This window comes from Pteropus alecto, unplaced genomic scaffold (assembly GCF_000325575.1).
Source record: "Pteropus alecto unplaced genomic scaffold, ASM32557v1 scaffold79, whole genome shotgun sequence".
Lineage (NCBI taxonomy): Eukaryota > Metazoa > Chordata > Mammalia > Chiroptera > Pteropodidae > Pteropus > Pteropus alecto.
In genome coordinates this window covers 10,357,683-10,373,242 of record NW_006494612.1, presented here as the reverse complement: position 1 = coordinate 10,373,242, position 15,560 = coordinate 10,357,683, and the positions used below count along the sequence as shown (strand labels likewise).

The 15,560-nt window shown below is 30.2% G+C and overlaps 1 protein-coding gene across 2 annotated transcripts in view; it reads right to left on the bottom strand.

Annotated features, from left to right (window-relative positions):
• KPNA5 (karyopherin subunit alpha 5) overlaps positions 1-15,560 on the bottom strand; it is a 42,634-nt gene that overhangs the window by 10,679 nt on the left and 16,395 nt on the right. For both annotated transcript variants that reach the window (XM_015600131.2, XM_006926111.3), the window contains 3 exons: positions 15,264-15,395; positions 13,126-13,214; positions 6,553-6,652 (listed from right to left, as the gene is read on the bottom strand). In XM_015600131.2, the coding sequence (XP_015455617.1) occupies positions 6,553-6,652; positions 13,126-13,214; positions 15,264-15,395 (321 nt within the window). The remainder of the gene's footprint in view (positions 1-6,552; positions 6,653-13,125; positions 13,215-15,263; positions 15,396-15,560) is intronic.

The following is a 15,560-nucleotide window of genomic DNA, read 5'->3' as shown; positions in this document are numbered from 1 at the left end:
GATAGATACCCCTGGGGTCCACAAACAGAAATCAGATCACTTACAAAACATATGTGTTCATCTGTAAATTAGGAAATATAATCTATACAACTGGATCTCACCTCAACAATTATGCCTCTACTCTACCCACCACCTCCTCTTCCTTGAACAGGGAAATGTGAGAATCAGCTTTTAAAGCAAATATAAATTTTTGAATTAAAAAATGTAGTGTAACTTATATATATTTTTATTTATTTAAAAAACAATAAAGTGCTATACATTTCTAGTTTGAGAGCAAAATAAAAACATTTCTGCCCCACAGTATTCCCAGAAACAAGGAAAAGAAGATAAATATAGGCAATATATATACATTATTCAATTGTACACTTGAAACCTATATAATTTTATTAATCAATGTCACCCCAATAAATTTAATTTTTAAAAGAAGAAAAAATACATAAGAACTCAAAAGAAAAGAAATATAGAGAATTAGTTGGGTAGATATTAGGTAGTACTGTAGGCTAATGCTTCTCAAAGTGTGATCCATGGACTCCTGGGGAGGTTTTTAAAACCTTTAGGAGGTCTTTCATAACAAAACTATTTTCATAACTATACTAACACATAACTTTTCTTTTTTCCATTTTGTTGACATTTACACTAAAGGTATAAAACAATGGTGGGTAAAACTATCAGCACCTTAGCACAAATCAAGACAGTGGTACAAAATGTACCACAGATCTTTATATTTTTCACCTCTACACACTTGCAGTTAAAAAGAGGAGAGGGAAGCCAGTTTCATTTAAGAATTTCCTTGAAGTAGCATTAAAAATTTCTAATTTTATGAAATCTCAATTCTTGAACACGTTTTTTAATACATTGTGAGATGAAATGGGAAATATGCATTTAGAGCACTTCTACATACCAAAGTATGATGGTGGCCTCTAGGAAAATCACTCGTCTCAGTGCAAACTGTATTAGCCATTTTTTCCCCATAAAAATACCATTTTTCACTTGGATGTCTATTAATCTTTATTAGGTCTTTGGCAGACTTTTTTTTTTCCCCCATGAAAATATCATTTTTCACTTGGATGACTATTAATCTTTATTAGGTCTTTGGCAGACTTTTTTTTTTTTGAAAATAAACAAAGTCTATCGCTTCAAGGAAGCAATAAGCAATATTTGTTGCCAAGGATAAATTTTGAAATTTCAAACAAATGTTAGAATTTTGGAAATCTTGTATCCACCTTGGTTAAGTCTGACAGCTTTCCAACATTGGTGGTTATACTGTTATTTTTTTAAAAATATACTGTATAATGAAATGTCAACATTTGTTAAGAGATGCAGAATTCAGTAGTTCCTATAGTCCAAATGACCAATGCATGATGTTACAAAATCATACCTGAGAAAAAGATCCATTTAAAGTGCAAAAAAGACCAGTGGATTTTAATATAACAAAGTACAAAAAATTCAATGATATGATTTCAGATTCCTTAATGCAACTTTTAAAAAAGCTACCACTTAAATTTTAGTATAGTATCAAGAAATATTAATGATTATCTGAAAAGACTTCATATACTTCAACTAAAACAGCATATCACAACAGATAAATGCAGTCAGAAATGAGATTCCAGTTGTATGTCTCCAGATATTAAAGAGATCTACAAAAAAGTAAATCAATACTACTCTTTTCACAAAATTTTTATTTTAGAAGTATTTTTCATAAAAAAAAAATCACTTACCATGCAATGGGTTTGTTATTTTTATATGAATTAATAAATATTTAAATTTTTTGTTTTAATTTCTAATATAGTAAATATTGCTACATATAAACCATGTAAATAAGAGCTTTGGGTCTCTGTAATTTTTAGAAATGGAAAGGGGTCCTGGGGTAAAAAATTTGGAGAACCATTGTTCTAGGCAGCGGGAACAGCTAGAGCGAAGGCAAAAGCATGTTTTGTGTGTCTCAGGAACAACAAGCAGGCCTGTGGCTTGAATGAAATGTAAAGGAAAACAGTAAGAGTTGAATAAGAGAGATGACAGAAGGGCCAGATGATGAAAATTCTCATAGGATATTTAACAAATTTATCTTGTACTCTGAATAAAATGTAAGGAGCTGTGGCAAGATTCTGAACAGAGATGTGGTATATACTAACATTTTAACAGGATCATCCTATCTGTTAGCTTGGGAATAGAAAATGACGGGTAAAGAGAAAAGAAAGATTTATTAGGAAGCTACTGCAATAACACAGACAAAAGACAGATGGTAGCATGGACCAGGTGGTAACAAGGAAGGTGATATATTTCCTTCCTCAATATATTATTTTGAAAAATTCCAAACCTATAGAAAATTTACAAAAGTAAGAATGAATAAACGAACACCCATATACTACTCATATAGGTTCACCAGTTAACATTTTGCCACATTTGCTCTCTCCCCACTTTCATATATACACGAAGTGCATATATATATATATACACACACACACACACACACACACGCATGCACACACATACAAAGTGCATCTATCACAAATACACAGACACACGATACAGATATAATTAAATATATATATACTTTACTGGCCTATTTGAGAACCTATTGTAGATATTATCATGATACTTCACTCCTAAATACATTAGCATATATCTCCTAAGAAAATGGCATTCTTCATTATTCTTCAGGCACAAAATAATTACCACATCCAAGATATTTTATATAGTTGCAATACTGTTATCTAAGGTTTAAAGCAAATTCAAATTTTTTAAGCTAAAACTTAATTTTGATCTATGATCTAATCAATAAATAAACAATGCATTTATTTGTTTTGTTAGTATATTTTTTAAAAACAGGTTTATTTAAGTATAACTTACAGTAAAAAAATTTTTTTAAGTATACAGTTCTAATGAGAGTTTTGACAACTGTATACAGTTATATAGCTACCACCCAATCAAAATAAAGACTATTTCTATCACCCCTAAAAATATCCTTCTGTCCCTTTCAGGTAATCACTCACCTGTTTTTTTGTTTGTTTGTTTCTTTAGTTTTGTCTTTTCCAAAATACTATATAAATGAAATCACAGAGCATTTGTGTGTGCCTTCTTTCCTTAGATTAATACTTGTGAAATTCACTCATGTTGATGTACATATTAGTAGTTTCTTCCTTTTTATAGATAAATGGTACTGTATCATATAAATGAACCATAATTTGTTAATCTATACATCAAATGTGTATATTTGGGCTATTTCAAATTTTGGTGATAATAAATAAAGCTGCCATAAATATTTTTCATACAGGTCTTTTTGTAGTCATACTATCTCTTATCTATTGGGTAAGTACCATATTGCTAAATAGTATAGTAAGAAACTGCTTGTTTATTTAAATGTCTGTAGCATTTTGCATTCCTGTCAGCAATATATAAGAATTTCAGTTTCTCTCTATTTGGGGAGCATTTAATATTGTCAGTTGTTGAGATTTTAACCGTTCTAATAGGTATGTGTCTTTACTGTCATTTAATCTTGAATACTTCCCCAAGCCTATTTGTGTTCTTTCATAACACTGGCAATTTTAAAGAGTCCAATACATTTCTTTTGCAGACATTCCTTCAATTTTGATTTATGTTATTGTTTCCTCATTATTAGATGCAGGTTAAACGTTTCATGCATAACACAGGTGATCATGTGCTCTTCTGAGTCATGTCACATCTGAAAGCATATAGTGTCAGTAATGCTAAGTTTAATAATTTGGTTAATCATTTTAATCATTTGGTTAAGGTGGTTGGTGTCCCCTGGAATTCTCAACAGTAAGCATAACTCCCTCCTACCCCAATGAAATGAATAATACTCTGTAGGGCAAAACTTTCCAATCATGTGAACATTCTGTTCCCCAACAATCTTTCACCTAAATGTTTTAGAACTCACTGATTTGTACCTGAATGAGTTATTACTATGGTGATTGTCTTTTTGAACCCCCTTCTATTAGTAGGCATTCTCTAAAAATCAAAAACAAAAAACAAAAAAAAAAGGCTTTTCTTTGTAGGGCAATACATTCCAATCATGTGAACATTCTGTTCCCCAACAATCTTGCACCTAAATGTTTTAGAACTCACTGATGATTTGTACCTGAATGAGTTATTACTATGGTGATTGTCTTTTTGAACACCCTTCTATTAGTAGGCATTCTCTAAAAAACAAAAACAAAAAACAAAAAAAAAAAGGCTTTTCTTTTTCCATTTTAATTTTAGGGATAGACACATAGTTTTTTTTTTTTAATATGATGTGTTAATAATATTTCCTTTCTTTATTCATTTTGATCCTCAATTTGTCTAGAGGGACCTTACCTAAATATATTTTAGAAGTAGAGCCAACAGAATTTTCTGATGGAGGAAATGTAGAGTGTGAGATTAAAAAAAAAAAAGCGGGGTGGGAGGCAAAACATATTAAAGTTTTCTGAGTAATGTAGGAAAGATTGTTGGCAGGGCAGGTTTGGGGGGGTAAAGAAATGGAGTTATTTTTAGAAATGCTGAGTTTGAGACGTCTCTTAGATATCCAAATAAAGATGCAGAGTTTGGCGTTTAGAAGAATATTTTAATCAAACATTGAAATCTGGAAGTTGCTGGCATGTGGATGATATTTAAAGTCACAGAATGGGTGAAATCAATGGAAAAGTGAGTGCAGATAAAGATGAGAAAAAGCCAAAATAATATACTTTGTACCCTCAACCTAAGGAAGCAAAAGAGGAGGAACTAAAAAATGAAACTGAGAAGAAGCAATCATTGAGGTAGAAGGAAAACTAAGAGAGTGTAGTAGCTTAAAAACCAAGTTTAAAAATATTATATATAGGAGGAGGAAGTGACCAATTGTATCATGTGTAGGAAACAGATCGGATTCCATGAACACTGATAAATAACCACTGTACATAGCAAGTCATGTAAGACGAAGTTTAAACATTGACCCGTGGATTTCACAGTGAGAGACATATATGCCCTTAATGAAAGCAGTTTCAGTACAGTGACTGAGGCAAATTCCTGATTGGAGTGAATTCAAGAAAAAAAGCAAGGAGAGAAAGTAGACAATACAAGAATAGATGAATGAGAAATTTTTCTCTAAAAGAGAACAAAAATATGGGGTGATAGTTAACAAGGAAAATGACAGGAGATCCCAGGGACAAAGAAAAGATTTAACATGGAAGAAATAATAGCATATTTTTATAGTAATGACAATGATGTGGAAGAAAGAAAAATAATTGCTAATGTTGAAGAGAGAAGAGAGAATTGCTGGACATATACCCCTGAATAGGAAAGTTAGAAAGTTATGCAGCATAGAAGCAGATGAATTAATTTTATAAAGGAACATGGAAAAAATAACCAACAATCACAGGAAAGTGTAATAGGTAGGTACAAGTAATGACAGGATGCCCAGCGTGGTGATGGTAATCTCTGGAAACTCTCTTCTGAATGCTTCCATTTTCTCATTGAAGTAGGAAGCAAGGTCATTAGCTGAGAGTTGATGAAGAAGAAGGAAGAAGCAGAGGTAGGAGGACAGAAGAGAAAATAAACAGTCCCTAATAAATAACTTTTGCAAGTTGTTAAATAACGTCTATTAACCAATACCATAAATGTGAATCAACCTTACGTTTAGATAACCACATCACTTCTCATGATCTATGTACCTCTCTCAAAGTCCCCAATGTTTCATGAGATAGTTCATAAAGGTAATAACTTTAGAAAAAGAAGCTTGGAAAAATGTGGTTTAGACTAATGGTTTTACAGATTACAAATTTTATAAATTTCAATGTCTTTCAAAAAGCAAATTCTTCAGGAAAAATATACTACATAAATTTCAAAGGTATTATCATCATATAGAAGTTTTTTTTTTAACGAGTTATTCTTGTAAAGTGCTTGTTATTACAAAATTTTAAAATCTTTACTGCTTACTTATGGTTAAAGAAATGCTAAAACCCAGGCAATATAATTAGAACAAAGAGATGTCAAAATGTAAATAGTGTGGTCATTCTTCACCTTTAATTCATATAGACACTGAATTCAAAAGTAGTAGAATGGTATCCCCAAAATTTACCCACATTCTATTTTTAGACAATAGAACTAGATTGAAATTTATAAATCTATTCTTTTAGCAGCAAAATGTTAGTAGCTGAAGGAAAAGATATGCTAACAGATAAAAAATATAATGGGAAAGCACAAGCCACTCTTGACTAGTTAACCAACAGTGGACCTGGAGGGATTATCTTAATTTTAGGGGGCTTCAATTTCCTTTAAATGATGAGAACCAGACTAGAGGATTACTAAAGTCAACTTTAAGACACATAAACACCTAGTGACAGTGGTTACTTCTGAAGGGAGGCAATCATGGGGTGAAGTAAGGGTAGAAAGGAAAACTTTCTTTTCCTTTGCACTGTATATCTCTTGGTTTTTATATGTGTAAATATTGTCTAGTCAATAAGGAAAATAATTACTAAAATAAGAATTAAGTCCCTTCAATCTCTAAAAATCTATTACAAGGAGACTTAAAAGTTTATATAAAAAGATTCCTAAATTTGTGTATTTTAACCATACCTTACTAAAGTTTGGAGGAGGGTTTTTGCCTCTACATAAATTTGAGAGGGCCCATACAGCATTTCTGGTTGTTGTAAGTCTGTTTGAATTTGTTAATAACCTGCCAAGAAAAAGAAAAAAGGAACTGTCACTTTACTTTTATTTTTCCTCTTTAGCTATCTTCTATCATAACATACACATTCTTAGTACATTTTATAAGGCATTCAAAATGTCCAGGCAAAATAGGAAAAGAGAATTTTTAAAATTCATTATGTTTCCAGGAAAAAAAAAAAATACAGTACAGCTCTATTGTTAAAAATCTGAATCTATCATCTGAGTAGATTTTTATAAGACATAAACATATTCGAAATAAATGGTGTCATGGGAAGTCTATATACTTTAAAAACAGTATTTGATTACTTTTTTTAACCATGAAAATAATACATTATACAAATTCAAGAATCAAGGACTATAGGGTCAAATTGAATGAAGATCAGTTGTTAAGAAGCCATTTTTTTTTTAAAAAAACAGATTGTCTTAGAATTTTTGATATCCAAGCTGCTAGAAGTATAGAGAACCTAGGTTTAAAAAATAATAACTTAATTCAAGAGCGACATCATCAGAAATACAAGAATAGTGGAGAAGAGAACACTGGGGCATATCCTTCCCCAGAACCACCGAAAAAACTTAGAAATGCTGTCAGAATCAACTTTACCTGAACTCTCAAAGATAGCAGAAAGTTTAAGGAACCAAGAAAACTTTTAACCAGGGAAGAGTTGAAATGTGGCAGGAGCACTTTCTAGCAGTATAACTTACCCTTGTCCAAACCCCTCCTCAGTCTGGCAGCAGCCTTGAAGAGAAAAGCTGGAGTTCCCACTGGAAGTTCCTGGTTCCAAAAAGAGCTAAGGAGACTTTGTTTCCAAGGAATTGTGTTTGTCTGTTTTGACCTGTCTGAGTGCTCCCTGAAGGACTGATGTAAGATGCCCTCCTTTGTTTTGCCTGAGAACTCTCTCATCAAGATCAACAGCTGATTTCTCATCAAAAACCATGGAGGATAGAGGCAATGCAATTATATATTTAAAATACCAAAAGAAAAAACTGTCAACCAAAAGTTCTATATTCAGCAAAACTATCTTTCAAAAGTAAAGGAGAAACTTAAAAGATTCCCAGAACAACAAAAGCTAAAAAAAATCATCACTAGTAGATGTTCTTTACGGAGTAACTAAAATAAGTCATTTAGGTTGAAATGAAAGGACAATAAACAATAATTCAAAACCATATGAAGAAATAAAAAACACTGCCAAAAATAACTACATAAGTAAAGTATTATTGTATTTTAGGTTTATAATTTTTTTCTGTAGGATTTAAAAAATACATAAAGCAATAATTATAAATGTTTTAATGAGCACACAATGTAAATGATGTAATTTTTTGACAATAACAACTTAAAGGGGTGGAACAGAGATGTACAGGAGTTTTGTATAATACTGAGACTAAATTGGCATTAATTCAAACAAGATTGTTAGAAGTTTAAAATGTTATTTATACTTCCTAGATTAATCATTAGGAAAATAGCCAAAAAATACACAGAAAAGAGAAAGAAAAGGGAATCAATACACTATGTAACAAAAAAAAAAAGTCAAACACAAAAGAAAGCAACAAGGAAAGAATTGAGGGGAGAAAAAAGATATAAGAAAAAAGGTATAGAAAACAATGAAATGGCAGAGGTCCTTTCTCATCAGTATTTACACTGAATATAAAGGGATTAAACTCTCAAATTAAAAGGTAGTAACTGGCAGAATTCATTAAAAAAAAAAATGACAATCCATGAGCCATCTATAACACACTCTACAAGACATACACTTTAGATTCAAAGACACAAATAAGATGAAAGTGAAAAGGATAGAAAAAGATTCCATGCAAATAATAACCCAAAGCTAGGGTAGCTACACTAATATCAGACAAACACACTTTAAGTCAAAAATTGTTTTAACCCATTTCCTGTATAGAAAAAAAAAAGTGCAGCTCACTGCCAGCATTAACATCACACATAGGAATGTTATGTTTTCTAGGATATGACATTCTTAGCAATTGAGAATTACTATATTTTGTAAATGGAAATACCACTACTAAAAACATTCTATAAACAGAATGATGTCATTTGTTTCCAAACAATATCGATATGCTAGAGCAATGCAAAAATAATAATGAAAGTGAGACATTCCATGGCAACCTTTGTGGGTAAGGTTAGGACTGTAATCATGAGTTATCTCGAGGTAAACACTGCAACTACAAGTGCTGCTGGCAAGTATTCTCAGGGTAAATGGGAAATGGATTAAAAAACAAAGGACATTATAGATTGATAAAAGAGTGAATCCATCATGAAGCTACAACACATAAACTTATAAGACCAAATAACATATCAAAATATACAAAGCAAAAATTGACAGATTTGGAGGGAGAACTAGTTATACAACCGTAGTTAGAGACTTCAATATACTGTTTTCAATAATAGATAGAACACTAAGATAGTTGATAAGAAAATAGAGGACTTCAACAATATTATAAAGCAGCTAAATAGACATCTGTACAACACTCTACTCAATAATGGCAAAATATATACTCTTTTCAAGTGCACAAGGAATATTCTCCAAGATATACCATATGTTATATAACAAAGCAAATCTGATATATTTTAAAAACTGAAATCATACAAAGGATATTTTCTGACCACAATGGACTAAAACTAAAAATCACTAATAGAAGGAAAACTGGTTAATTCACAAATATGTGGGAATTAAGTAACATACTTTTAAATGACCAATAGGATAAAAAAAATCACAAGGAAATTAGAAAATACTTCAAAATAAATTAAAATGAAAACATAACTATTAATACAGGATGCAGTGAAAGCAATGCTCAGAGGGAAATATCTAGACTAAAACATCTACATTAAAAGTATAATAAAATAAAAAAATTAAAAATAAACAAAGAAACAAAAACAAAAACAAAATCCCAAATAAATAATCTAAACGTCCATCTTAAGAAACTAGAAAAATCAGAGCAATAAAATGAAGTACGCCGGTATAGTAAAAGATTTCTCATGTTCATGAATAGAAGATCTAATATTGTTCAGATAGCAATACTCTCCAAAGTTGCAATGTAATCCCTATGAAAATGCCTATTGTCTTTTTTGCAAAAATGAAAAAAATCAATCTTCAAATTCATATAGAATTTCAAGGAGTCCTAAAGAGCTAAAAAAAAAAAAAATTTTTTTAATTTTAAGTACTCGCACCTGATTTTGAAACTTAACACAAAGCCACATTAATCAAAACCATATATTACTTGCATAAGGACAGATATATAGAGTAATGGAATATAACTGAGAAGTTCCAGAAAATCCAGAAATAAAACCACACATGTATGGTCAATTCATTTTCAGCAAGGGTGTCAAGACCACTCAATGGGAAAAGAATAATATTTTCAATAAATCATGCTGGGACAAGTAGATGTCTACATGTATCCCAAAGATGTAAAAACAAGAGGTTAAACTATAAAACTCTTAGAAGAAAACATAAAAGTAAATATTCATGACCTCAGATTTGGCAAAATCTATGAAACCAAAAGCATAAACAACAAAAGAAAAAATAAATAAGCTGGATTTCACCAAAATGAAAAACTTTTGTGAATCAACAGACACTATCAACATAGTGAAAAGACAACCCAGAGAATGCAAAAAATATCTGTAAATCATATATATAAGAATCTGCCCAGAAGGTATAAAGAACTCTTACAACCTAACAACAAATAACTGAATTAAAAAATATGCAAAGACCAAAATAGACATTTCTCCAAAGATACACAAATGACCAACAAATGCTTGAAAAGATGTTCATCATTAGGAAATGCAAATTAAGACAAAATGAGATACTAGCTCATACCCACTAAGATGGCTTAAATCAGAATAACAAATAACAATACATGTTGGTGAGAATGTGGAGAAAGTAGAACCCTCATACATTGCTGGTGGGAATGTAAAATGGTACAGCTGCCGTGGAAAACAGTTTGGTAAGTCCTACAAAGTTAAAGATAGAACTACCATATGACCCAGTAATTCCATTCATAGGTATAGCCCTAAAAGAATTGAAGACTGGTGTTCAAACAAAAACTTGTGTACAAATGTTCATTGGAGCACTATTTACAGTAGTCAAAAGATAGAAACAACCAAATGACTATCATTTGATGAATGGATGAACACAATGTGGTACAGCCATACAATAAAATATTATTCAACCTAAAAAGAATGAAGTATTGATACATGGTAAACCTTGAAAACAATATGCTAAGTGAAAGAAACCGGACACAAAAGGTCACAATTTGTATAATTCCACTTATATGAAATATCCAGAATAGGCAAATCCATAGAGACAGACAGTAGGTCAGTGGCTTCCAAGGGCTGGGATAATGAGGAAATAGGATGTGACTGTTTAAAGTGTACTAAGTTTTCAGTCTGGGGTGATAAAAAGTTCTGGAACTACACAACATTGCTAATGTACTGAATGCCAGTAAACTGTATATTTTAAAATGGTTAAAATGGTAAATTTTAGGTTATGTGTATTTTACCAAAAAAATCTGTTCTAAAGGTTTTCCTATAAAGGGTCTCTGAGGCCTAAAACCTTTCATTAACTCTTTTAAAAATAAAATAGTTACACTGATTTTTCTATAGCAGGGGTTGACAAATTTTTTCAGTAAATATTTTAGGCTTTTCAGCCCTTTCTCTCTGTGGACATAGCATGAAAGCAACCACAGACATTAGATAAGGTAATGGATGTGATTGTGTTCCAACAATACTTTATTTACAAAACAGGAAGCACACCAGATTTGGCCTGAGGACTGTGGTTGACCAACCTGTGTTGTATACTATTCTTCTTTATCTATATAAATAAAGTTATTATGAGAAAGTACAAATCTCTTGTCCAGATTTGCTGTATTAAAAATTAAAGTTAAATTTAAAAACACAAAGTTGTGTCAGTATATATAGTCTGTAGTAGTAAAAGGTTTATATTTACTGAGAATCAAATGAATTAGATTAAAAAAAAATTAAAACTGATTCAAATGGAATTAACAAACTATGCATTAATAAAAGTTTTATATTTACTTAATTTAAGCATTAGCTAAGTGTAAATTTCAATGTGAACAACAGATAATCCATAATCTTTTATAAACTAATAACTTTTTTCTTTTTGCTCAACTAAAGTGAGAGCATCTTTTTTCTAACTTGACATAACTTCCTTCTTACTGTCTTCCTCATTTTTAAATAAAACTTTGAAATTTTCTAACTTTCTAAGCCTACGTTTTTACTGAAAATTATTATAACTAGCACTACATAGCTGAGTACTGTCTGCTATCCATTAGAGTTTTATTTTTCAGTTACAATTAAAAGCTCCTTAGAATATTTAAAGAAATTAGCACTAAAAATGCTTACTTACTATTTCATAAACCATTATCAATTTGAGATATTAACAAATAATAAAATAATGTAGAGACAGAGACCAAAAGTAAAAAGAATCAGGCCAGAAAAATCTTAAATTAAAAATTTAAGAGATGCTTTTAATAGTACAAACTTCAAAATAACTCTGGTATTGAACTCCAAATCAGTATTTTCCTTTATAGCTCAGCTAAAGTCTCATATACTATGGAACATTAACTTTGGATAAGCCTAAAATAAATGACAATATAGCAAGTGATTCAGTGGCCTACACCGAGTAAGTACTTCTTGTTAGTTGAATGAAATTATGCTGAGAAATCACTTCTGTCCTTAGAAAACTACTCACTCTAAAACAAAATACCTTTTGCAAACTAGTATCTAAAAATGAATTGAATTCCTCAGCTCAGAGAGGATAGAAAATGGCACAGAAATGAAAAGAATAAAATTTTTCTTCCAAACATCTCAATTAATTTTTTTTTTCATTCTCACTACTTGCTGCTTAGCCTAAAGATTCTCTTAGTGAATGATAGCCAAGATAGATAAAGAAACCTACTGTCAAATAATTTTGTCATTTCTGTATAGGACCTTACATTAAGGGTAATTTCTTTTTTTAAAAAGTGTGTAAAGTATTTGTAAAAGAAACTACTAGATAAATCACTTTAAGTAAAATTCTAATTCTGAAAGAAAAACTCTTATGATCTTTGTTCTCAGAACATTTCAAAATCAAATATAAAAACATGACAACCTAAATATATTATCTGTTAAAGATTCCCAACTTCGGCAAAATTTGAATTTTTATTGTATTAAAAACTACTACATATCCTTTTTTCTTTTTTCTTTTTGCAGAATAGTTATCTTAGCATAGTAAGCAACAAGTAAACAATGACCATTGTGAAGTATGTCTCAAGAGAACATAAAAGACAGATATGACACAGTTGGAAATTTTTTTCTAGTATTTTCAAGCTTTTGCAGGCATGGTTAAACATAAGCCAAATTTAAAAACATCACTGAAGAATTTAATTATGTATATAGAAGTACAGTGTAAAATATAGTTTTCTTTTCCAAAAGTAGTATTACTTTAATTACATTAAATTTAGACTACTTACTCTAAAAGAGGTGGAAGTATTTCACAATTCAAAACAAAATCTCTGCATTCTGCATTGTCACCAGCAATATTACCAAGTGCCCAAACAGCCTTAGAAAAATAAGAAAAAAATATTGTTATAACAATTTCTTAAATATGATGCTCTCTTTTAAGATGAGATTTTAGTACAGAATGAACTTTTCAAGAAGTTAAAAAAATGCCAGTAAGACTAAGAAAAAAAACTTTAAAAGCATAATAAAATAAATAATATTTTAATCAAACTGAAAGGTCGGTTTTTAAAATTTCGTTACATACTTCTGATATATTTATTGCTTTCAATAAAGAGATACTGAATCTACAAGGAGAGACAACATATATCTATTTAGTGAATTTTCCAATAACCTCTACTAGAGGTTTGCTCCTATGCCCAGGACTCTACTCACTGGGAAGGGACTGATTTATAAAAGAATTTTTTAAAGCATAGAAAAGTGAGGTAAAGTTAATATTAAAATTGGCGTAGATTGATCCTTGAAAATAAGTTTAGAATTAGTCCAGGTTCATTATAATTTTTTAAATGAATAGTAGTAAATGATCAAATTATTTACTTATTAAATTTCATTTAGATGAGAAACTGTGCAAATGCAAATTATCATTTTATTATATTCTCGTTTCAAATTTTTCATATAAGTATAAAAGTGGACATAGGTTACTTTTCCAATTGGGAAAATTTTAACTTTTAAAGCATGAGTTAATATTTTTAATATCTACTCAAGACCTAAGTTTCTTTTCATTTTTTTTTTTTTTAAGAAAAACCTTTTAAAGTAATGACATTTTCCCTCTGTGAAGTCTAATATTCTGTTGGTAGGAATATCAACTGGCATAACTCTTTTGGAGGTTAACTTTGAAATATGTAATAAGAACTTAAAATTGTTTTCTTTTGACAGGGTAAAGTCACTTTTCTCTAATGAAATAATTAAGAGGCACATAAAGATTGATATATAATAATGTTATCACAATGTTATTAATAACACTAATAAGCTAGAAATAACTCCAACGTACAACAATGAAGAAATAGATAAATTATGGTACATGAACAGATAATGAGTAATCAGTAAAATTTTCTTGGAATATAATTAATGCTGTAAGAAAAGTCTCCTAATATTAGTGATAAGTTGAGGAAAATAATTTTATATATATATACATATATATGTATATATACAGAAAATCAATTTGCATAAAAAGGATTCAAAACAAAATATTAAAACATTTGATTTTCTTTGGATGGTACAAATTGTATGTTTAAATTTTCCCTCTTAAAACAACTATGAGATAAATACAGAGAATATTTAGAGGGATACTAGATAGGAGGGGACTTGGGAGGGAGAAAAAAAAGGCAAAGGGATTAAGAGGTACAAATGGATAGATGCAGAATAGACATGGAAATGTAGAGTGTACCATGGGGAAGATAGTTAATAAATAGGTAAGGAGGAAGAAGGGTACTAGATTTAGTGTGGTGATCACTTTGCAAGTTATGTGGATTTCTGATCACTACGCTATACAACTAAAACTGGTATATTATTGTATGCCAACTATAATTGAAAAAAACTCATTAAATTGTACAATATAAATACAAGCAACTAATTGTCTATTATATTTCAGTAAAGATGAAAAAAGCAAAAAAAAAGTTCAAACATTTAATAAATATGTAAGACCAAAAAAACTATGAGAATTTATTCATAAAATTTATTTTAAAATGGTTGTATTCAAAATTATGTAATGTTTTAAAAAGAAACAACAAAATAATCTACGTACATGCAAAAAAAATAAGGATTCAGACTGGTACAGGTTTAAAATTTGGTTCAACCATTCGCTGTGACTTTGGGTAAATTCCTAACTTTTCTGGGTCTCGGTATGCTTTTTTATAAATAAATGGGAATACTACTTCCTGATAGCTGAGATCACACATATATAACCCAGGACGATGTCTGAGACAGTTAATTCTTCCTCCTTTCTAATTTGACACTGAATAGAAATTACTATATTTTAGAAAATGCAATACACAGGCAATTTGGTAAAAATAAATTTCAAATCAAAATCACAAATGGTACTTTCACAAGAAAATTAATCTAGTAAACATAACAGCTTAAACTAGAAATTTACCTGTTCTTGTACATCTTCATGCTCTGAATTAAGAAGTTTGATAAAAATTGGAACAGCCCCAGTTTCAATCACTACCTTGGTATGCAGAAAAGTTCCAGATGCTATATTAGTTAATGCCCATGCAGCTTCAAACTAGGGAAAAATAAAGCAGAATAAATGAAAGCACCAAAGAAATGTCATAAAAAGGAAGAAGGGAAAAAGGGAATAAAGATTTAGCTGCACAAGTCTGCGATAAAGACTGACATAATTAGTAAGATCCAATTGAAATTAGATTTCACAGAAAAAAATCCTTACTTT